General features: G+C 44.8%; 1 protein-coding gene across 1 annotated transcript in view; it reads right to left on the bottom strand.

The window, feature by feature from the left end:
* Positions 1–20,248: 20,248 nt before the first annotated feature.
* The window catches only part of MB21D2 (Mab-21 domain containing 2), a 60,255-nt gene continuing 55,922 nt past the window's right edge, over positions 20,249–24,581 (bottom strand). The window contains exon 2 of the mRNA XM_027647589.1: positions 20,249–23,900. Coding sequence (XP_027503390.1) covers positions 22,636–23,900 — 1,265 coding nt within the window. The 3' untranslated portion in view covers positions 20,249–22,635. The remainder of the gene's footprint in view (positions 23,901–24,581) is intronic.

The raw sequence follows: 24,581 nt of genomic DNA, 5'->3' as shown, positions 1-24,581 counted from the left end.
TATTTTTCCTCCCTAGCCATTTACAGGTCACCTTTCAAATTATTTATTAGTAGAAGGTAATATTATATTGCCTGTGCTCTACTCTACATTTCAACTGTGCATCCTGCATTAAAATACCAGCTCAAGTTAGATCACTGTTTCTCCTCTAGTCTCTCAGGAAAGTCAGATCTGTGCCTACTCTGGCTTTACAAGTATCAGGCATCAAATAACCATACACACATTGATGCCATTTCAGTAGCACATCAAGTTCTCCTCCAAACCACAGCAAGAGAAAGCATTGCAGCGCTCAGGAGATGCAGATGTGCTGAACCTGGACTCCTCCCCATCCACATCTTTTAAGACAAGGTGGAAGGACAACATTTGAAGCACCACTCTCCAGTACCAAGTCCACAGAGTTGCCAAGGTTGCTTCCTTTATGTGTTCAATCTTCAGGAGTAAGCTGAAATCACAGTACAAATAAGAAGGTGGCTCAATCCAAGCACAAACCAGCCCGTGCAGACCCTACTCTTCATAATGCCTCAGTATATCCTTAGCTCCTGTCATGGCAAGGAGACGGCTATTTGGGAAAGGCAGAGTTATTCTGTCTGGATGTTAGTTCTGAGTGGTTTCCATGGGACTGTAAACATAGGGCTTCTTCATGGCCCCCTACATTGCTGTTTGATCAGCAGGGCTTTTGCTCAGCATGCTCTGCTGGAGACCTGCCCACCTCACCAGACCAACTCACACTGAACACCAGTCCTGGAGCTACTCCCTGACCCCAGTGGTAGCAGGGCAGCGTGTAAGGCTCCACTGGTGAGATAAGGTTCTACTTAAAAGGGAAGAGCTCAGCCTGTACAGGTGAGAGGGAATAGCAAGGGCTCAGCTTGGCTGCTCTCACACAGTGCTCCAGACAGAAATAGAGATGGTAGCCTTCAGCCCTTGAGGAACTTGCTGCTTCCCTTCTTGATGGTGGATGCTGGGCAGAGCTCATTGCCTCCTGCACTCAGTGCTGCCTGCCCCTGGAAGCAGCTGGGTTAGAAAGAGCCCTGAGCACAGCCTTGATAAAACCAAGCGGTCGTTTTGGCACTGCTGCAGACAGTAAGCCCACATGATAATCATACATGGTCTCCCAGCTGCTGCTGCTCCTGCCCATCTGCTACCCTGGCACAGCGCCTCCTTTTCTAAGAGGAAATCTCCATTCACGAGGGCAGAGACACCAGCCAGCCTGCAAGGCTGTGCACATAGCCACACGTGCTGCCATGTCCACACGCGGTATTTCTGCATGAGACTGGAGGGAGCACATCACCAGTGGTGGGATATCATCTGCCTCGTCCCAGTTTCTAGTGATGACTATCCAAAATGGCAACAAATCCAACTTCAGCAGCCGGGACAGAGCTCCTAGCTAGAGACAGAGCTGCTCTCACTGCATGTGACAGAATAGCATCTGTCCTGTCCAAAGTTTAAAGACAACGGTTCCTAAAGACAACCGTTCCTAAAGACAACGGTTCCTAAAGACAACAGTTCCTAAAGACAACCAACAGCTCATTTAAAAAGAGCTGCACTGAGTTCTGACTACTAATCTTGATGTTCAGCGTGGGTCTAACCTCAAACCAACTGCAACGGGGAGCAAGACTCAGCCAAGTGCTTCTGAAAGCCCTTTTTGGACTCTGAAGCATCTACTCCAAAAAACCACTGGGCATCATTAGCTAGCTGCCATCAATAGCCAGAAGAACAGATTCCTTAAGAGAGAAACCAGCTCTGTACCACACCTGCTCAGATGTCAACGTGCCATGAGCTGTGCTCAGATAAGCACAAACCAGAGCAGCAGGTTCCAAAAAAGTAGGCCATGACACAGCAGCAGCGGGAAGGACCTCTAACACTACTGAGAAAGCAAAGAACACAGTGGGGAGAAAGAGGAGTAAACAGAGACTAGAAGCTTTTAATAATCTAGGGAGGGTAAAATGCAAAGAACATTCTACAAGCTGTAATCCATCACCCTGAGGATGATGTAGGTAGCTTCTGATTATGACCAAAACACCAAAAACTACATCATCAGCTGATGTCACTTCCTTACATCACCCAAGTTGTTTCTGGAAGCAAAGAATAAGTGCATTAGAGCTGATGTTTGAAATAAAGACTGAAGTAAGCCACAACTTTTGAGCTAGCACAGACAGTTTAATTACATAAAATTATTGATTAAATGTTGTTGAGATTAATCAGTCAGTATTCTATTAATAAAGGAAAAAGCACTAATGTCACAAAAGTACCAAAACAAGGGAGGTTTTGCAATCACTTACTACTAAGTAAAAAATTAGTATGCAAAAAAAATCAGAGATGGAGGGTACCATCATTGAATTGACATAGAGGAATTGTGTGTCAATACAAGGAAGGTCCTTCTGAACACCAGCATCGGGCTGGTAGGAACCAGCTTCCTTCTGCTATTATTCTTCATAAATATCCATATACATCCATTTACGTTAACAAGAGTCTTGATGTTGATTTTAATGGTAGTTGAATCTGACACAGAGAGCTCAACTCCCAGTTTTAGTTTTCTGTGGGATCCTGAGCATCCTGAGCACCCCAAGCTCCTCAAAGCCCATGGAAGATGGAGGTTGTTCTCAGTCCTTGCAGCAAAATGTTTGTGTTTTCACACAATCTCTGAACTTCACCACAGGCTTCTAGTTATTCAGTATAATAAATGATTTTGTTACCTCCTCATCCAGATGGGAAGAGAGAGGAAGGTGTCTGAAATCAGGTTGCTATACCATTATAAAAGCTTAAGATTTACATAAAAGTAGATAAAATATGAAAATAAGTTGCAAAATGGAGCTACTTAAACACTAGCCCCTTTTTAACTTGATTAGAAAAGGTAATTACATGCATGTGGAATACTTTATCCGAAGCAAAAAAATTTTACAGGGCAGAGGCAGGAAAGAGCTTCCTGCTGGCAGCTCAGCCCTCCTAAGAGCCAGGTGCCTGAATTCTTGCAGAGAATAGACTATTTACCTTAAAATTCTATTTGCCTATGCCTATTTCCCACAATTAGAAGAAATCTATTAGCTCATTGCTACTCTACAGCCATCAGGGCTGAGTAACATTCATATTCTTTATCTTCTATGTCAAGAAGTCATAGCAAGCTGACCCCTCTGCTGAGGCGCAAATCCCAGGAGGCAACTTCTTTGCTTTATTCCTACCTGGTAAGAGCCACTTCTAGAACACTGATCTCTTCCCTCAAACGCCACAGTTCTTTGAGACACCACTGAGGTGGCTATTCAATGCCATCTGACACACCCCAAAATGCTAAGCATATGCCAGACTGCTCCAGTGACCTTAAGGTAGGGGACAACAGAGCCTTAGGCATAACAAATCATTTTCTATCCAGCTCCAACATCTTTTTCCACTTGTCTGTGTTTACTCAGTTCATTTTAATGCTATGTTTTCCAGAATGTTAGAAAATAACAAATGCAATAAAACCTGCAGAGCCAAGACCATTATCATCAGTGTATTCATAGTACAGCTTTCCCATGCCTCAGGGACTTGGATCTCTCTGTGATATTTCAAGCTGAAACTCAGAGTTTGTTCAAATACAAGAGGCAGATAAGCACTGCTTGATACCAGCACCACTGACAGCCTTTTGGCTGGACCAGTTCAGAGCTTAAGCTCTTCTTGGCATGTATCATGAAAAATACTGAGAAATTAAATTCAAATGAAAGTGAGATATGCAACAGAAAACAAGGGGAAGAGGAGTGAAGAAGGGAGAATGACAAAGGCAGAGGGCAATCCTGACTGAACTAGCTCAAACTGAACAGTTGCAAAAATGGGAAGACCAGTGTGTGAAGCTGTTCACCTCCACACTAGATGTTACATCAGTCAGTGACACAAATTTTAAGCACTTGAACTGTCATGGTAAAGGCAAGAAACATTCACGTGCTTAACCTGAAATTATCTATATGATCCATAGATCATCTTCATCCCTGACAGAAAAGGCTGCAGGTCAAGGAGACTGCTCTTCATGCTTGTAGGAGAAATCTGGTTTCTGAAGTATTTAACCTTGCCTGGGTGAAGCCTGATCCCTTAAGTCATTTTGACCCACACCAGATTCCAGCAGCTCTGCAGTGCAAAGAGGTGATGCTGCTTTATGCTCCAGCATCTTAAGTGGTATATAAGCTATTTAGTGAGAATACTAATCCTTGTGGCCACCTTGATGACATTTCCCTTGGAGGCAGAGGAGTCTGGCACTGACAGGAAAGCACCAGTCAAGCCCAGAATATTTATGGCTGTAATTTAAAGTTCAGAGAACCCTGTTTCCAACCAGCACAGTATCCAGAGATGCACTTGACTTGCCACCTGTTCCCAAGTCTGCTGAACACTAGGCAGAGGCAGTCTTCAATGTCTTATTTAATAAGAGTACCAAGATACTGCCTGTCTCTGCTCTACTCTGCTGATATTTCGCTTATAGGAAAGCTTGATTGGTTGGTTTGATTTGCTTATATACAGAAATAGCAATTTCCTTAAGGCTTTCCTCCCTTGATTGATGAAATCTCATTGAGCCTATCTCAGAAGTTTGGGCTCCAACCAAGCCAAACAGTATGAAAATCAACATGCCTGGCCCTGAAAGGATGAACACCATTTGGAGGCTCTTGCTTGCTCACCCCTTGGCAGTTGTGGCCACAGCATGGCCAAAAGGGGCAGAGGAGTTCAGCTGCATCACCCATCTGCACAACCCAACCACACAACTTTAACCCAGGACTTGCAAAGCATGACTGCTTAGAAGGAGCTCATCTGATGAGAACAACCATCCTTCTTGACACAGGTGGAATAAACATAGCAACTTATACATTTTCTAAACTTTGCAGTGGCATCTTCAAAGTTAAATACAAATGTAGAAAATAGTGGAGATTCAAGAAAGAATCTAGGATTACACTCAGTGTAGCCAGCAAGTTACTTCAATCCTGTTCACTCTACAGCAGTTCTCCATCTCTGCTCTGTTGCAGACCTTTGAGCAAAGGATGAAGCAAGGCTGAGAGCATGGGCAGCATTTGTAACATGCTGTCTGCTAGATGTTCAAATAGACTGCAGCCAGTGTAACCCTGAGTTGGAAGAACCACATGTTTCTGCAGAGAGTCTCCCTTTATTCTACTGAGCCTAACACATGTTAAGCATGAGAGACTGATTTTCCATCAAGGAGAGATGACCAGAATGGGTCTTTTAAAGAGCCAAGGCCAGAAAACACTCAACTTACTACCTAGACAAGATCAGAAAGACTCATTTTTCTCTGCTCATCTTCCAGCCTTGCCCTTGAAGATCCTGCTGTGGCCCAGGAGCCACGAAATAGCAGAGTTTTTGTCAGGAACAAGAGTCATGTTGAACTGAAACACCCCAGGTCAGTGCTGCACACATCTGCCATGCAGACCACAGCTGGCCATGACAGCCAGCTAAGAGGTTATGTCAAGGAGCGCAGTCCTGCTGCTGCCCAACCCAGCCATGCCTAAAGCTGATCTCCATGGGCTCCAGGAGGATCAGACTGGAATCACTATTGCCCTTTCTCAGCATCTCACTTTCTACTGCACATAAAATTAGCCTTTCCTGCCCAGCATTTCTATAACTTTTTTTCTCAGCTCAGTGATGGGGAAAAAGTCTATTTCTGTTTCTTAGTCAAAATGGTTACCTTTCAAAACTGAAATACCAGAACTAAGCAACAGCTTTAGCAAACAGTGCTAAGAGGACATTCCTCTCTTGTCAGAGGACCAACTGCACAGAGAATGGTGGGAAAACGAAAAACCAGCTCCTTGGGCATTTTTTACAGTATTTACTTTATGAGGAGTTGGCTTTGAAGAAACACCAAGTGACATTTTTTCTGAGCTAGGGAAAGTATCGCCTTGAAAGCAACTTCATCTTAGACAGAAGGAACCTGTGATCCCTCTCATCGAGTGGGGAAAAAACCGTGTTGGTAACAGAAAAGACGCCAGTGAAAGTTTGTGTGGTGTGGGAGAAGGAACCTTACACAGCAGTATGCATTAAAATAGCTGTGACCTGAGAATCCAGTGCCATATTAAAGGCAAATGACATGCAGCTTGAGGGCCTGACAGTGTCACTTGTCAGTGGAAAAGCAGGAATGGTCTGGAAGTGAGGAGACACTGAAAAGCCCTGCTCTAGACTGATTGAAACAAATAGCTGGACCTACACAGAGATCTTCACGATATACCTCTCTCCTCCTGCTTTCATACTGAGGAGAGGGGACAAGGCAACCACAAAGGTAATTTACTGCTTGGATGAGATCGGTCAAATAAGATGTAAAGGGAGGAAAGAGTCCAAGGACAGAGTAATAAGGGACACATGGGACATTTGAACAAATTTAGATTGGAAAAGGCCAAAGGGAAGAACAGCATCCTCCAGGGAACACTGTGGAAGAGACTCTAGAGAGGGAAAGGAAGAACAGAGGAGTAACATCCCAGGTGATAAGAGTAAGGACACGAGAGGAAAGAAGGGCTGACCTATGAAGGCACTTTGCAGAGATTGGATGTATTTAGAGAAACGTGGGGGCTTGAAAAGCAAGTTTGTTTTTTTAAGGAATAGCTGCCAGAAGAGAGGGTGGGATGAAGGGGAAGAATAACAGTATGGATAGGAATAGATACAGGGAGTCTGGGAGACAGGAGAAGGTGCTGGTGTTCACAGTGAAGAGACAAGGACAAGAAAGGAGAGCACATCATCTTGCATTTCTTTTTAAACTTAAAAGAAGTAGAAGAGATTTTGGTCAGAAAAAGAAATTAAGGCAGAGGAGGAAGGTTTGGACTGACTCAGGGTGGCAGGGAGCCAGTTGTGACAGAATACCATGCCAGCAAGAAAGCTAGAGAAGCAAAACTATTTAGTCAGCAAGGTGGCAAAACTGAAAAAGTTTAGCACACTCAGCATGGCAATATGGTTTCAGACCCTCCAAGTAACAGGAACAGAAGCCAAGGCTAGAGTGATTCAGGACCAGGAATCAACACATGCAGTGGGATGAGAAGGCAAGAGGTTCAGAATGAGAGGAGATCAGCTGTAGCAAACAAGAGACAGACAGCAATAAAATAGGAAGATGCAATGTCAAGGCTGAGAGCACTAGAAACACCAAGTGATGGGATGTGCAGCCAACTGCCAGCAGAAAAAAAAAAAAAGCCAGCAAGAGGGAAAAGCAATGGTGTCGCTTTCCAGCAGGAAGATGTTTTCCTGTTTGCACTAAGAAACATCAACTGTCAAAGGGTTCCAAAACAAAAGATTTGCTGGAAACACTGTTTGATCCTGAAGATTTCCCATGTCGCAAATATCTAAACAACAAAATAACATCCTCAGTGCAGTGCTCAGAGTGCCACCTCTAAGGCGATAGCATCAGGTAGGAGTCATGAACTGAAACACCCTGGGCCAGTGCGTGCAGACTCCTTCCCAAGGCAGAACTCAGACTGTGAGCTCCAGCTAAGCCATCTCCCCCGTTCCCTGGCTGCAGCCCTCCTACGTGCACGAAGCACTGCAATTCTGGCATCTGCCCAAAGACACGAGCTGCCTTTGCCACATGGAGGAAAGCTCATCTCCCTGCCCGTTGCCACCTGCTATTCTTCCCCTTCCTGCAGCACCCATTCTCTCCTTGTTATTTTTCACTCCTCCCCCTTCCCTCCTTCTCCTAGGAGGCGCTAGGACGAGCCTTCTCTAGACATAGCAGAGCATCGTTGTCTCACAGCTGCCCCACGGTTCCACAGTGTCCTGGTCCAGGAGGGAGCCCAGCTGGGAGCGCGCAGCCCCTTGGCAGGAACAGACAGCCTCCCGAGCCTGTGCGTGAGCCTCCGCCCTCTCCTGGCTGGAACAGGAATTCCCGAGCTCAGCTTCGCCCACCCCCTGCGCTGTGCCCAGGAGAGCGTTAACGTTATCCTTATTTTAACAGTTCTTGTGAAGCTGCAGGTCTGCACAGGACACAGATTTTATACCTTTTTGAGTATGTATATCGTAAATGCATATTAGCATTTCTCAAATGCCTTTCCAATAGATCACATATAGGTACTGTGATAAAAGCCCATTGTAAATTGAGATGCTCAGCTATGCATGGAGCTGCTCCAAGCACACTCATTATACTCCAGCCTGTATCCCAAATCCTAAGATACAATTATCCTTAAATAAGTCTCTTCTTAGCTACTGGAGCCAGGTTTGTGCAGTACATGGAGAATGCTGCCTCTTTATTTTCCCTTTAGCAGTTCTTATTCTCATGTGCATGTTTAGGTGGGTCTCACAATAAAGTCTTAGTTCATCCTAGGTTTGGGGAAGCTAGATAAACTGGGTACCAGTTTCTCTTTAGGATCTGGTGCTCCAAATGTCAGGTAGCCTAAAATCCCTGCCTTTTGGACCAAATTAGGTAACAAGAACATAGACCCCCTCTAGGCACTACTGCAAACACATGCACAGGCAGCTTCATTCCCATCCCACACTAGGGGAGCTTTTGCCAGAGATGGGATATTCACAGAATATTTTGGGTTGGAAGGGACCCACAAAGATCATCAGGATCTTAAGCCCATATGGGGATTGAACCCACAACTCTGGCAATATTAGCACCATGCTCTAACCAACTGAGCCATCCCACTCCCCCAAGTACTGAATTTTCAGGACATGGACCACTTCACCCAGCTCTCCCATAGCAGTACACAAGGAGTCCTGCCACAGTTGACACCATCTATTTCTCTTACTAGACTGGATCATTCTCTTTACCATCCCAATTTGCTTAAATTGGCATCACATAACAGTTCCCTCACATGCAGTTTGTGAGAACTCAAAGAAAGCAGATGCAGGAATCCAGGTCACCCCAAACCACTCGATAACCAACTCCTCACTTACAAACAGTGAGAACAACAGGAGACTCCTGTTGCAATGTCAGTGGCAACACAGCACTACCACACATGTATATTTATTTAAATGCATTACAGATATTGCCACAAACAAGGAGTTCCAAGTGTTACATATGCGCAAGGGGGCAATCACCCATTATTTCTGCCTGATCCTGGCCTCAAAATCCCTATCCTGATTAAATTACTGAGGGTAGGATTATCAGCAGGATAATCAGATGCAGTGTCTAATCTGGATAACCCCGCATTACTGGGCCTCACAACACAGGATTTCACTGACCACACAGCCAGGGCATTCCAGAGCATTACATCTCATTTCCACCACTTAAAGGATTCAAACACCCTAGAGACTTGAGCAGAGGGGAAGGCTAAGGAACATACTCACTATTTCAGTCAAATGCAATAGAATTTGCATAACTGCTGGAATTCCAAGAGCCCCCAGACTCAGCACAACCAGGACTTCAGAGCAATCACTTGAGCATCTCATTGCATGTATACAGGCTCCAGAATCTACAGCTTTGGTTTTTTTGATAAAACCTCAAGATCTCAACCCATCTGTCAGGAGCAGCTACATGCAGTTTCATCTGACTCAAAGCAATGGTACTGTCCAAATAGCTTTTTTTGGTCTGGGTACCTCCCTTGAGTCTCCTTCATTTCCTTGGCCTTAGCCTTGCCAAATACACTCTTGTAGGCAGCCATGAAAATTCCAACAGGGAAAAGCTGAGGTTAGGGACAAGACCTAGAGGTAAGAATTATCTTACAGTTGGAGGACTTCAGTATCTCAGTTGTCAAAATTTCTTGCCTATCACCTGCATTGGTCATCCCCAGTCTAGCTTCCTCTCAGCTGAGACTTTCCTCCCCATATTTGTACGAGTTTCTCATTCTGGAATAGAAGGTAGGAGTTTAGTGATGCTCTGAAAAGAAGATACAGCTTTGGGAATCTGAACTTGGCTAGCTCTCATCACACAGCAAGCAGGGCTTTTGTTCAGTGACAAAATGGCCTGGATAGGACACAAAGACAGAAAATGAACCTGATCTTTCACCAAGTCCTCCATTGTTCCCAGACAGCATGAGAGGGTATTTTAAAAATCTTTTCTGCAGAGCTGCACAGTCTGAACTCCTGTTCTTCTCAAAAAATGAATCACTTAGAGCTTTCATCACTTTATCAAAGTCTCTAGTGGCCCCTACCTGCCCTCCCATGAAGAGTTTGATCTCCTTTTAGGAAGAAGATAAAGCTGTCCTTGAGCAAAGCTGCTTTTCAGTGAAGTATTGTGCTGTTTTTGTGAGAACTGACACCTCCAGGTGTCCCTCAAACATGTATCTCTCAGTAGTTGCAGATCAGATTTTTTCCAAGCAGCTCACAGAAAATAGATTGTGGGCACTTGATGTCTCTTTGAAGGGCACATTAGAAACGTGATTCATGATATAGATGTCTAGATTACATTTCTGATGCTTCATAACTGTGTGGGTCCATCTTATCTTCAATTACAAGGGCAAACAGGGAAAAGACGACTGGCAAGGGAGAAGTTGAGCTGAGAAAAAATGAAAATATTGCTGGCTGCCTTCAGTTCCTACTCATTGCCAAAAGCAAGGTCACGCAATACTATCTTCCTGCATTGTTAAAAATCTCAAAGGTAAAAGGGCACTATCATTTCAAGAATAAAAATGGCTGCATGAAACAATCTTATCTCCCACCAGTGATGATGGCTTGTTACCCAGGATATCCACATCATCCAGCAATTATGAAAATCCACAAGATCTGGAGCATCACTGCTGATTTAGCTCATCTCCATATAGAAATCAACAGCCCTTATTCACTAAGTATCAGTGATGGGAAACAGGAACAGCAGCTGGCTGGAGTCAAACACCAAGAAGTGAGCACATTTATAATGAGAACGTTCATCATGCATTTTATACACCTCAGGTAAAACAAGAGCAGATAAAAAAAACACCCTTCCTGTTAGATTTTCAGATTCAACCAGAGGTGGAAATTCAGATAAAAGAAACTCCCATTCTACCACCTGTAATGGAAACTGGTAGGTTGGAGAAATACATTGAAGGAAGATTAAAAATTCAATAAAAATAAATGTCTAAAGGCAGCTGCTAGAGACTCATAGAAGGCATAGCATAGGAGAAAGAAGGAGGTGGCTTTCCTTTTCATGCTCTGTCATTAAAACACTGAAATGAGAACTAATTTCTGCCCATTTCCACTGATGTGCTACTCAGGCTGTGCAGAGAGCAATGACAACGCACCTACCACTTGCCTGAGAGACCTGCCTAAAACTCTTATTTTAGGACCAACAGAATGAGCCTCTCCAGAACTCAGTGGATTTCATCTTTGGAGCTTCATTTGCATTTTTAACAAGTCACCCAAAGGGAAACTCCCCTGTGGTTCCACAGCCTCAAGATAGCTCACATAAGGACTTCACTAAGAAATCAGACAGCAACTGCTCTCATCTCCATGTCTAGAGTCAGCAGAGATGGACAGTATAATCACACTGCTTAGTGATGCTCAGAGGTGAGGAGAGATGTAATGACAGGGTAGAAACTGTGGTCTAAGCAATAATCCTTCTCCAGAACAGGACTTTGCTTTTCCAAGCCATACTTCTTTCTCTAAGAAAGTTAAAGAAATGAGGCAGTGTAGCATGGTGAGGAATTGGTCTTTAAAACATAAGAAGCCCAAATCAGGTTGTACTAGGTGGGGACTCACGGATAGTGATACACTGGAGAGCATATTGTTGCACAGTTTAGGCTTTTAAAAAGATGGAGACTTTGTGGAGGCAATAAGGACTTTGAGAACACAGCCTGGGACACTTGTGCATTAGCATTAAAAAGTACACCTGTGCTCTGCTGATGACTCTCACACTACTTGGGTCAGTGCAGTCATTACTGCAAGCGTTTCAGGCAGGGATAATCCAAAGTCAACCCTCAGACAATGTGCTCCTCAAGTCAGGATCTAACCAAGCTACAGAATTGGTTTGTGTTCCCAGCTGGGGCAACCTCCCAGCATCACAGCAGGCATCTCTACAACACAACCCTGAAGCACCCAGCTAACAGAAACAGGGCTCACACACATACTTGCACACAAACTGTGTTCAGGTGAGCACCCTGTAGGACAAACACAAAGCACATGGACCACAAGACTTTGCAGGCTTATGCTCCCTCAGCTTGCAGCATAAAAGAATGCACCTTTCCTAGCAATTTGGAACAAGCCAAGGGAACACTCCACCTTCCTTCCATGACATCTCACAAGGGTTTACAACCACCTGCTAGTGTCCAGCTTACTAGTGATATTATTCAGCTGACTGTGTGCTAGGATATACCCTTTCTTTGCAGTCTGACCATAGAACTCCCCACAGAGAGACGTGTGCAGGTGGTGTCAGCTGTGCAGTGTTACCACATACGGAACCAATAACTTCAGACAACTTAAGCCCAGCAGCATTTCCAAGGCTCTTCAGCTTCAAGATCAAGCAGATTTCTCCTGCTCAGCTCCACAAACCAGACTCCTCCAGACAACACTTCTGCAAGGCATTCACACTAACTTCTCCTTCTTTTGCTTCCTTGGTCCTTTCCTAGGGAAAGAGCAGGCAGCAGGACAGTTGCTGCTTCAAATTCCCAGAACATTGTCTCAGGCTCTCTAGGCACCCCAGCTTCTGGCATACATAAGCAAACCCTGCCCTTTCATCTTACTCAGCTCACAAGGCTGCTTGCAGCTCTGCTGTTATCTCTAGATGATAAGAAGAAATGGTAAAGTGAGAAAGGTGAGCACAGACATCCATCCAAATGAGAGTTTGCCTTTTCCACCATTTCACAGCTCCAGATCTATCCCCCTCCTGACCACAGAGTCTGCTCAAAGCTCCCCAGTGGCCAGACCCGAGACACAGAGCTGTTTTTTACACCATGCACAGATTCAGATTAGTACCATATAAAGGTTCACCTACTTCTCAGTCCATCGCTGACCTTCCTCTGACTGCAGTCCCAATCCAGTCACCCTTAGAGCACAGAGACACACCAGCTGAATTTCCTAATGCTCCCTTTCCTTCTTTATAACCTTGTTCTGTCTCACGGTTGCTAACACAAATCCCCCTTATCTGGGCTGCTGCTGTGCCCAGCCTTGCTGAGCAGTCAGTTTGCTGTACTGGGACCAGCTGAGAAGGGTAAACCTTCCCAGGCACAGCGATGGCCAGGTGCGCCACGAAGGTCAGGGCTGCCCTGCCGTTTCAGCAACCTTTTTTTTTCATGATATGCAAACCACAAAAAAAAAAAATACAGGAAATATTAGGAATGATAGAAGAGTCAATCCTGTTTCTTTGCTGTTTGAGCAGGTGTGCTCTCTGGTGAGCATTAAGGTTTGCATAAGGAACATTAGAGCTGCACTTAGCAGTTTCAGCCACTGCATTTCCCACTATCGATTGCCACCATTCAAGCCCAGCTTTAATGTCTGGCAGCAGACATAAACTATGAGGCAGCTATGTCCCCACTGGGAGCAATGATATATTATCACTCTCTTCAAATGAACCTGGAGAAATACTATATATATTTAACAGAAGTTCCTGTCTCTAACTGACTGCAAAGGAATTTCAGTGGTTGCAGAAGTGCAAACCAACATAATCTCTCTGTGCCTAGACTGAAAATCAGGTACTAAAAATGAGCTATGCATACAAGAGATTATTTTGTAAACATATTCATTAATTTGTGTTGCTATTCTGTCCTCATGCCCCTCTCTTCATCTTTTGAATTCAGGTTGGCGAACATGGACGTTTGCTGAAGTACTGGGTGTAAAATTGACAACAGCAGATATCTTCCCCCTCATCACCCTGACCTCAAAATAGTGTTTTCAGCATATATCTTCCCCATCATCACCCTGACCTCAAAATAATGTTTGTTCTTCCCATACATGTGAAGGGACAAGGCCATGGGCAAATGAGACCACAAGGCTATTTCCTAAGAACTGGGAGGCTGTAATACTGCTGTGAGACTTTACTAGCTTTGTAAGCAGAGTGGATGTTTCCCATCTGGCAAATGCCATGCAGCTGATACCTGACCTGGCTCTAAAAGAGCTCTTTGCAGAAATAGGAGTTGCATGTGGTTCTGTTAGTGCCACGGAAGGAAAGAGCAGATCAGCTTATGTACAGGGCTGCCTCACCTGGGAGTGCTGGGCTGGTCCTGCGTGGGGCTGTGCTGTTCAGGTGCTGAAAAGATCCAGGTCTTATTTCCAAGCCAAGCACAGAGCACTGTGAGAGTGAGACAGACACACCTAGCTAGAACAAAACCCCTTCCAACCAGAGCACAACAAAGTAAGATTCCTTATGAGTTGGCAGCTAGGCAGGAAATCCGAGTCTACCACAACATTAAAACTGATCATGTGAAGCTTCTTTTCAGTCTCAGCTCTGCTCTGTGGAAGGGCTGTGCATGATGTACTGCTTTTTAGGTGTTTTGGGTTTTTTTCCCCACCCTTTTTCTCTTGATCTGTTATTCAGAAATGGCTTTCAAACTCAAGCACTGACTGTATTCAATCAGTTTCAGAACAGTGCACAGTAGAGCAACTGCAGGTTGCAGGTACAACAGCACCTGCTGAAGAGTCCATCAGCCTGCTCACACTTACACTGCTCCTGCACCCTGCAGCATCACTCCAGCTCTCCACACAGCCACACTACTGAGTTTCCACCTGCTCAATGAGCTGGAAAGTTAACAATCTGGAGGGTTCACTCAGTTTCCTCCATATCTTGCTTTTACTTGGGAGAGCGTGATTTCTGTGCGTGCTGGACCAGTATGCCCTGGCAGCCTGGGTAGCACTGTGTATCAGAACAACAACCAGTGCCTCTGAATTATTTACTCCAACTCATATGAACTTGCATTTCTCTCCTTTTTTTGCCCAGTCACCATGGTGCTTGCTGCTCCACGAGTAAGCTGGAGAGACAGGTGACACAGATGATAAGGTTGCTCTAGGTAATTATAACAAAATATGACAAGGCATTTATGCAGCTCCATTCAGCAGCATTTAATTTAATTTCATTTGAGTTCATTACTGTGTAGCAGAACACCTCTGGAGAATTTTTTTAAAGATGCTTTGGAGAGGGGAATGGGGTAAGCTGGGTGCAGTGGTGAAACAGAGTGGAGGAACCATTTGAGCCACACTTCTTTCCTTATCTCCTGGTGTGCTGAATTTCACATTCTGCCATCAGTGGGTTTTGATGCTGAAAAGAGCCATGCCTTGGGGAAAGAACAAGTGAGGAACTAGTTGTGTGCTACTGACCTGGTAACATATGCCTTGGTGGACTTACCAGTCCTCAGTCACAATGGGCTGCTGGGATTCAGGACAGTTGGGCTCCAGTTCTAGAGTCTCCTTTAACTGATGGGCTTGTGCTTTTTTCTAGAAACTTTCTGTAATGACTTTCCACCATTGTTCTCTCCTTTTAACTAGTAGCAGAGATGATGTTAGTGCAACCAGTTGAAGTATTCCACAAGATAACATGCATATGTGCCCATAGCAATCCAGTGGTTAAAGACAAGACTTGTCAATCCCAGTTTTACCACCAGTGATTAACAAAATAATGTAATAAATACAGCACTGTGTACGATAAGCAAGAGCAGCCAGAACCATTAGCAAATAGAGGAAACGTGTGGGAGAAGCTAAATGAAAGTTGCAGCTTTGAGGTTTTTTTTCTTATAACAGCCCATGTGCCTGTTAAAGGGTGTTAGAAAGTGTGGGTCTGGGGGTAGGCCAGACATGCTCTGGAGCCTAAACATCAAAAGCACCAGTGTTGGTGATTTTGACTGTAGTGGTGGCTGAAATGCACAGCCAAAGTGGCTCCTCAAAGTCCTGTATCAATAATTAATAGTAGAGGATCCTCACAGGACAATCACAGCTGAATGTCCATGTACTGAAAATGATGGGAGGCAGAGAGGAAACGGCCTCTGCAGAGACACTGTTGCTGGTCCTTGTTCCTCATTCCCCCAACTCTTGCGTAACTTAATATGGCTGCAAAGGAGGTGTAAGATATGTTGAAGGGCCTTGCAGGCACTGAGTGTTTCCCTAAGCAATTATGGAGTCTCATGAATCACTGGACTCACTGCAGGCTTTCCCTAAGGGCCATCTTTGCCAGGTAAGATCCAGCCTCACTTCCCGATAGCTCCACAAATGGTTTCTTGTCATAGAAGCTCAGTTGCTGCAGCTATGGTGATGTTGCAGAGATTGGAGTCAGTGCAAGGGGACGGTGTGTTCCAACCACTACAGCTCTGCCATCTTTGCCAGGCTTGTCCTAAGACAGTTCTGGTCTCTATCCCTCATGGTGGCAGAAGGCAGAAGAGCCCCAGCAGCTCTCAGGGACAGTGGCTGCTGCATGACACGCATAAGCTCTTAGACACAAGAGTGCCTTTTTGGTAGCACTTGTCATGGAGATTTCTCCCAGTCACTTCACAAGTCACATGCTGGTAGGGCAGGTTAGACTTTGCAGTGGCCTCCCTGCAGGAAGGATTTTCTTCTCCATGCTGTTTCAGATCAGCCAAGTGGAGTTATCTCTTGATGTGTCAGTTGTAGGAAGCTGTCCCCTGGCCTGCCATCATCAGCATATGCAGACCCAGCCAGTACCCTTCAAACACAACCAGCCAAAGTCTGCTCTGAGAGCACTGACTTCAGACAGGAGCAGACTTACCCTGCAAGAGATGCTGAAGGTTGAAGGCTGGTTTGCACAGAAGCACCTTGGCATTTATTCTCTGATCAGCCGAAGCCCTCAGAAGTGGCAATCATTATACCATGTGTGTAAGCCTTAGCATGCAGGAGGCAAAAGAACACAAAGGTCTCTAGCCCTTCAGGAAACATGCCCATTCCTTTCTTCTCCACAGTTCTGTGGTGAACTGGCTGAATAAATCATAAAGTCCTCTCCCTGTCCCATCACTATCATGATAGGGTGTAAAGCAATAGGGAGATCTGGAGACAAAGCCATTTGAATGAAGTGCTTAACATCCTAGGCCAAAGCTATGATTTGTAGCCACTGAAGTGGTCAAAAGCAGCTCATCTCTTTCCTCTTCACCTCCCCAAAAGAAAGCTAAAAGAAAGGGGTCAGAGGGCATTGAGAATCGGGGAGAAAAGTTGCTGTTTGGGCTAAATGTTCACTTTGCACTAGAGCTTGCTTGACTTCAGAATCACATATCATGTCTTCTCTGTGCCTAGTAAGACCTCAGTCATGTCTTCCATACTGATGATATTCCTAACACACAAAAACTGAGAGGAAAAGACAGGGCTGAGTCAGTTTAAAGAGAGCCTGATGCTCCCGATATGCACCCACATCTCTGCTCAGCAAATCAGGCTGTCTGGAGACTGAATGAGCGTGTTCCTCTACCACAGAAGGCCAGCAAGATAAATATAACCCCCAAAAGCCTACATTCAGCTTGGAAGCACATTGCTGAGCCAGGGACAACGATAATAGGAAAACACAATAGTTCCTCAGAGCAGCCCCAAAATAATAGATTATAAATGGCAAAGGGGGAGGAGAAGGGAGTGAGGGCTATTGTATCACTATTCTAAAAGCATTCAGAGGAAATAAATTGGGATTCACTTGACAGCCAGCCAAAATGTGCTAAATATAATGCTGAATTTCCCTAAATAAAAAACATGTCAGCAAGAGTCCCTTGGCCAGTAACTTTTCAATCTCTGTGCTCTTTTCCCCCCTTCCCCTTGTTTAGCCTTTGCCCCATGATAGTTATTTGCCTTTCTGGAGAGCCTAATCAGGAGCTATTAGAGACAAGTCGCTCTCCAAGCTGTATAATGTTAAAAGTCCATTAGCTCACCCCAAGCAAGGTTGGCAGGAGGGAGATGATGTACTTGCTGAAGTTGAACAAGCTATTTGCATGCTGAATCACTGAGCAATGCCAGCAGAACGTGAACATTATTACATTCAGCTGTCCAGTGACCTTTCGAACACGCTCACTTTAATACAAACCAAAGTGGCAAAAATGTATCCAGCACTGAACCTGCAAAAAGTGACAGATGTTTTTAAGCAATTCTAGGCACCAACTATGCACACCTTCTAAAAATTTTTTTCTAAGAAACAGTCATTAGCAAAGTCTACCTTCCTTCCCCTCTGCCACATTCACTTGTATTATGCACGGCCTCTTGTATTATGCACGGTTTAGTAAAATATGGTAGATGCCTGCTTACTTTTGGTCTGATCACAATCAGCTTGGTCCAGAAAAGTGTACATGCTTCACATTAAGCCTATTTTCAAGTCTCCCAATGGAGTCTAATGGGATCTGGGTCCTGTCCTGTGACCCTCCAGCCCCAGCCACCACCTCCTGGACACTATTGGTCTGATTACCCAGCTGCCATGTGCATTCATCACTATAGAGAAAGCAAAGTGGCAAGACACCTAAACAAACCTTTGTTACAGGCGAGTTTTCAGAGGCTGCAGCTGTGTGGAGTTGGGTAAAGGCCCCAGTTATAGCCTTTGGAGACTGGTGCAATTCAGGAATCTCTAGCTTTCTAGGCTTTTATGCAGTCATTTTCCCCTGTATCCCCAGATTTACCAGAAAATGTAAACAACTGATTGGAGACCACTAGCTCTGGGTGGATTCTTGGCACTGGGACAGCATCTTGCTCAAAGCCAACCACCTTGTACTTGTTTTCAAACACAGTGCCTGCAGGGACTATGGACATCATACATCCCACAATGCTGGCTATCTCATGTCAAGAGTGACTGCCATCTTTCAGTGCTTGTTTCAGTCACTGACTTGTCAATTTGGAGCAGATACAAGCCTATCTCACAGCGTACCATGAGGAGACCAAGTAGTGGAAGGCCACAGAGCTCGGGTGTCCCTGCCAAGCCCAGAACCACCATAGCTGCCAGAAGAAGGTTGCTCTCCACTGCAACAAGGCAATCAAGGGGAGTCCAAGCATTTAGACCAAAATTAGCACTATTTCTAATAGCGACAGAAGGACAACAGAAAAGACAGAACACTAAAAAACAGCTCTTTCAGAGGCTTTTGAAGACTGTCTTCTATTTTGGGCACTGCGTGGTTAAAGTCCTGCTGGTATTTTGCTGCAGAGTGACTCTGATGCTCAGTTGTCGTTTTCTGGTTAGAGCACCAACAGTTCTCCAGGCTAAAGTACTGGAAAATGTGGAGAAAATGATTTATCACAGCCAGACAAAAGTGACTGAAGCTTCACATAACATGCTTGAAGGAACAGAGACTGCAGCTTTTCACAAAGCTCTTGGCCTGTTGTTTCCTTCTGCTCTAAAATGAGTTCTCCCAATGCAGCAGAGAGAGTAACCTCCCCACTGGCTGGTAGTTTTGTCACCTCTGCAGCAGCTTAGGTGTCCCCCTGAAGAAGTGATAGGTTTTCCAGGGTCTCACAAAAGTTACAACAACTGAAACCAGTCAAATTAGCTGCTTCTCATATTGTGCTATTGGCCAGAAGCAAAAAGAGGGAGCAAAAGCTTTCTCCAAGAGTAGGACCAGAGCCAGGATGCCCAAGAAGGCTCACACTGACAAGTGGAAGTGGAGCCTCTGAAGGGCACTTTTTCTTCCTCTCCAGCTTTCTGATACCTCAAGGCCAGACCCTCTTGGCTGGGACTCTCCCTTTTAACAGTGTAGGAGTCAGTAATATGCAGACTCACAAATGAGACCTCCTACATTCTTACACATACAGCCAGTCCCTCACTAACTGCCCCAGTCCTTTTGCAACATCACTCACCACAGGGAGAAGCCAGCAGGAAGCCATTAGGAATCTAATGGGCAAAAGCAAAGCAAAAAAGAATATTATCCACCATAGCAGTGGATGAAGACCTGAAGCCCACATGGAGGCACGGGCTCACAGCACTGATTGTCTCCTCTTGACATCAGTAGGGAAGATGCCCACACTGCTAGTTTAAAGCAACTCCCCACTTATTCCAGTGCTTGTCAGATTGGCCAAGTCTCTAACCCCACAGGGCTGAGTGCTCTAAAATGCTTGTGTGAATGACATGGTCCCCTTGAAACTTCAAAGGAGGAGTGAAGAATAACACATCATTTGTATCTAAACCCACTGACTACTTAGAAATCCCACATACAGACCTATGCATTTTGCAAGTCTATTCCAGCATATACTCAAAGGCAAGAGGGGACCACAGGAGAGGAAGAAAACAAAATCTTCAGTGTTTTCTGATATACAAAGCACACATCACCTCTCTGGGCTGGCAGCCTCCTTCATTAAGTTGAACTATAGTATGTGGAGAGAACAAATCCTAGACGGACATAAACCTACCAGAGACTAGGATTCTGCCTCCCCGGGAGACAGATGGTCCAGGTAGAGGATATAATATTCTTGCAGACCTACCTGAAAAATTACTTTTCAGCCCAGTAAAAAGCCAAGCCTCCTCTCTCCCACAAAAAATCCCCCAACACACACAAAGCAGGAAGAACAAGATGGATACTTTTCAAAATGTTTTTTAATTAAAACCAAAAAAAGGAGCACACACCAGAGCTTGGTATGGGCTAGTCAAACTGCTGGTCACTGGGATGTTGAACTGGCATGAGGAAGGCTGTGTTTCTGCATATCTCAGGAGCAGGGACTCCCAGGAAAGTACTCTGCCTGCCAGGATACTGTTGCTTTGTGCTGAGCAGATTTCTCAGATGGTGATGGGAAACTTCATCCTGAAGCCCAGACTCTTCTCTCAACAAACAGCAGTCCCAGAGACTGGGGAAAAGCCTGTGTCAGCAAATTTGCATGATCCAAGCACTTCCAGAGAGGATTCCCAGTTGTTTCTCCTGCCTCCCCTGGCAGGTTACACAGGTTTACATGGAGACTCATCTTTGGCAATAGCCACACAGTTAGGACCTGGTTCTGATTCCACTGAAGTCAATTCATATCCTTCCCAGGACCATAACTGCAGCTGCACTGGGGCTCATGATCACTACCCAGTTGTGCTTTAAAGTTAAATCCTCATCCAATCCATCTAGCCAGCAACTTCTGAGAGCTTCTTGTGAGTGTGTACCAGTAAATTCAGGTAAATGTGAACATTTTGGCTACAGCAATGGTGTGAAGTTTGTAAATATGCCCAAGAGATGGAGGAGCCAAAGTTTGTTTTAAGACATGACTTGGACACTAGATCAGGTATTGAAACCTCCCTGCCATCTAATAAAGCAGTTTCCAAAGCTGTTGGTGTGTTGCTCCACCAGCCTGGTTTCTTTACCAGAAAGGCTGGGCGAAAAAAATGACACATTTTTCATACACAATTTTTATCAGTTAGAATTTACTAGATATGCACCTCATTTGTCTGTCAAATATTTAAAAAATACTTCAACCTGCTCTAATAATCACATTTTAACACATGCATCAAGTTTGGATCAGAACAGCATCTCTGGGATAATCTGTAAGCCCAAATTGCTGATTTAAGGCCTAAATATCAGTCACTGGCCAGCCAGCCACAATAAGTCACTCTATCCTTGAACTCTTGGAATTATTTTTGGCTCAGACTAACCCTTGTTACCATACATCTTATCCTACACACAGAAGAAAAGCGTATGTGTTTTTCAAGGCTACTGTTGCACCACAACTTTACATACAAACACAATTTTTGCAAACATGAGACCAGAGTAAGATCTCACGTGTCCCAGGGTAAGTCAGAAAGTCCTCAGGAGTCCACGGAATGGTAACTGCCATAAAGGATCAGGCCTAATACATGCATTACAGAAGCAAGGTAGCTCCTTTGCTCGAGGTCTGGCTGATTCACTTTGCACATACCACTGCTTTAGCATTACATCCTTATCTAATGGTAAACCTGTTTCAACAACATGCAATACATATTAATGCAATATGCACTGCAACACACAATATGCATCCAAAGAAATATGCCAATGCAAAACTCTGATTGCTCACACATAGCCAGGCTAACAAAGAAGAGTCTTTTGTAAGAGACAATCAAGAAATCACCTGAAACCATGAGACCTGAGGGGTCTCAAGCAATCAGCAATACTGAGAGCTAATAACAGATGCTTATTCATGAAAGAAACACAAACAGTGGGACTGAGGTAATGGCAGAGATTTCATTAGTGCAATTACATTTAAAATGGTATGTTCTTTAATAGACTTTAAATAAGGCTTTGAATAATTACACACACTAAAACTAACATTCCATAACCTTATTCCGCATGGAAAAGCAGCAGAAACAACCCTCTGGACTGTACAAGGTCCAATTAATGAACAATTACATTCAAAAAGTAGATCAAAACAGAAAAAACTCTTTCCCCCAAATGCTGCATCATCTTTAAAGTCAACTTTCTCCCCTAGTGTGAGAAGTGTGAAGAACAGACGAACTGGGCTTCAGCCCAGCAGATTTGGCCTCATCAAATTACTAGCAGTGCTTTCCAACCCAGTCTCTCCTCATTTCTTTAGGGTGATGGAAGCTCATGGAAAAAGAAGTGAATTTCCAAAGCAACAGAAGATGAGTTGTCCTTTCTCCAGGCTCAACCATGTACATAAATTATGGAAGCTTGAAAAAAACTGTTACATTACACTGTGGCATGTGTTTACGATGCATGTTCTCCTTTAGAAACTACTCACAGACAATGGGGCAGGGTGGGTGAAAAAAATCAAAGCAGCATATGAAATAGTAATATACTGTTTCAAAATTTGCACCGTCCTGCAGAACCAGGATTTATAATTTATTCAGATTGTTCTCAACAGATCCAATCTACGCTGGATATGTAAAAACCAAGAGACTAAGTCATCAAGGAAAACCAAACAAAAAAACCTGCACGCTGCAAGAGTTTTTAAAAAGAAACAAAATAAAAAATCCCAAGAAACACCGCCAAAAGCTCAGAAAAATTTATCATCAATTCTGAAGTGGGGCCTTGTGACATCATCCGGATTAATAAAGACAGAGATGGACTTCCCGGGGTTCTCAGTCACTAGCTGTTGCAACTTTTTGGCTAATCGGTCATCAGGCTGGTTGGTGTCCCCTCCATCTGACTGCGGGGAGGGGATGCTGGTGGTGCTGCCTCGCCGCTGGAGCTCAAGCGTCAGTCGGTTGGCTGCTTTGACATGTTCTATGGCAGTTCGAAGGTGCTCGGCGGGGTCTGAGCGGACTGAGGACAACTTCCGCGCGTGCAGCATGACGGTCTCTTCAGAGAGGTGCTCCAGCATATTGCACTGGGGGATGAAATAGTTAGGGCACATCTTGTTGACCAAGCAGTGCTGGAGATCGTCAATAAGACCCAGGAGGAAATGGGCTGCATAATCCTCCTGGGCCAAGTAGCTGGCTGGCAGCCTGTCACAGGCCCACAGCATCATGCTCCGCAAGTGATATGGACTAATGGCTTTGGGGCGGGACAGCAGTTTGATGATGATAGCTTTGCAGGCCTGATAGGCCTGCATGAGGCTGCTGGAAATGCACTTTTTCAGCTGCACTTCACTCCTGGCAAATGACAACCTCCATTCATTGTCCTTCTTCCCCTTGTAGGAACACGCAGGCACTAAGTAAAACCCACTTATGACTTCCTCCTCTGTGATCTTCCCATCCCAGAAGTGGTTCTCCATCAGCCAGCTCTGTGCCACAGCGGGCCAGCCTTTGAAGGACACCACGGGGACAATGTCATACAGCATGCGGCTGCTGCCCACTCCCAAAATGATGGATATGATAGTCCCATTCTTTTCTACCTTCTCTACCTTGGGCATCCCTCGTTGGGGCTTTTTCTGGATCTCGGAGAGGACAATGCTAATGGAGTCATAGAACCAGTCTGCCACTTTTGTTGGAGAGAAGAAGTAATTGGTAGCTCCATTGATATGGTCCACGATCGTGCAGCAGTCCTTCCATTTGCTGATGGTTCCTTCATCAAACAGACGCAGGCTCAGCCAGGAGTGGCACAGAGCCGAGTGGCGCATGTCCAGCGTGACTGGTTGGTTGCGGTCGTGCAGCTTCAGCGCAGGCACAAGCAGGGTGAAGTCCATGTCATAGTCTGTGCCCCGTGCATAAACATTCAGCTCATCGAGGTCAATGTCCACCACACCTTCCCGCACACCACCTGAAAGCAGCAGATACTCGTTGGCTACAGGCAGCTTCTGGTCAAGTTTCTGAACCATGCCTGCAAAAGACAGAAAGAGAAGTCCTTTCAGAAAAAGGCAAACAGATCTGGGATACGGGATTTAACCAGGATTAAAATCCATTCCATACCCAGCAGGAAAGAAAGGCAACCAAAGGTACCCATCACTGTTTGTGTGACACAAACATACATCAGGCCCAGCACTCAGACAACTTTTAGTCCCACCTGATTCATGCCTTCCCTGCATTCCTGGGAATGGGTTAAGTCCACCCTAAACATCATACTGAGAGCAATGGAAAAAAGCCGAAGCCTCTGGTAAAACACAGCAAAGCTACTTCCAGGACTAAATTTAACTTCTTAAACACCTTCTAAACCAGTTTTTCACCATATTGACACTCATTTCCCTGGTATCAAAATGTTCCACCAACAGTTCAAAGAGAAAGCAGAATATTAATTCTTATTTTCTCTCTGGTATAATAAAAGAGCTGGACCACCAAATGAATAGCTACAAATGTTAGTTCAAGCAGGTCTAATACTACAATCTGCTTTACATTTACTGATTAACAAGGCAATATGAACAAAGGCAATGCATCCTCCTCTTATGGGCAAATGGAGACAGGTTAAGGGACCAGGCACCTAGAGAGGCCAGCTCTGAAATTGGTTCTTCAAGCTGCAATGACGGTATCATGCCATAAAATATCTGATCAGCTCCCCAGAACACAG

The sequence above is a fragment of the Corapipo altera genome, unplaced genomic scaffold, assembly GCF_003945725.1.
Source record: "Corapipo altera isolate COAL_440 unplaced genomic scaffold, ASM394572v1 113, whole genome shotgun sequence".
NCBI lineage: Eukaryota > Metazoa > Chordata > Aves > Passeriformes > Pipridae > Corapipo > Corapipo altera.
This window is presented reverse-complemented; position numbering and strand designations above follow the sequence as displayed.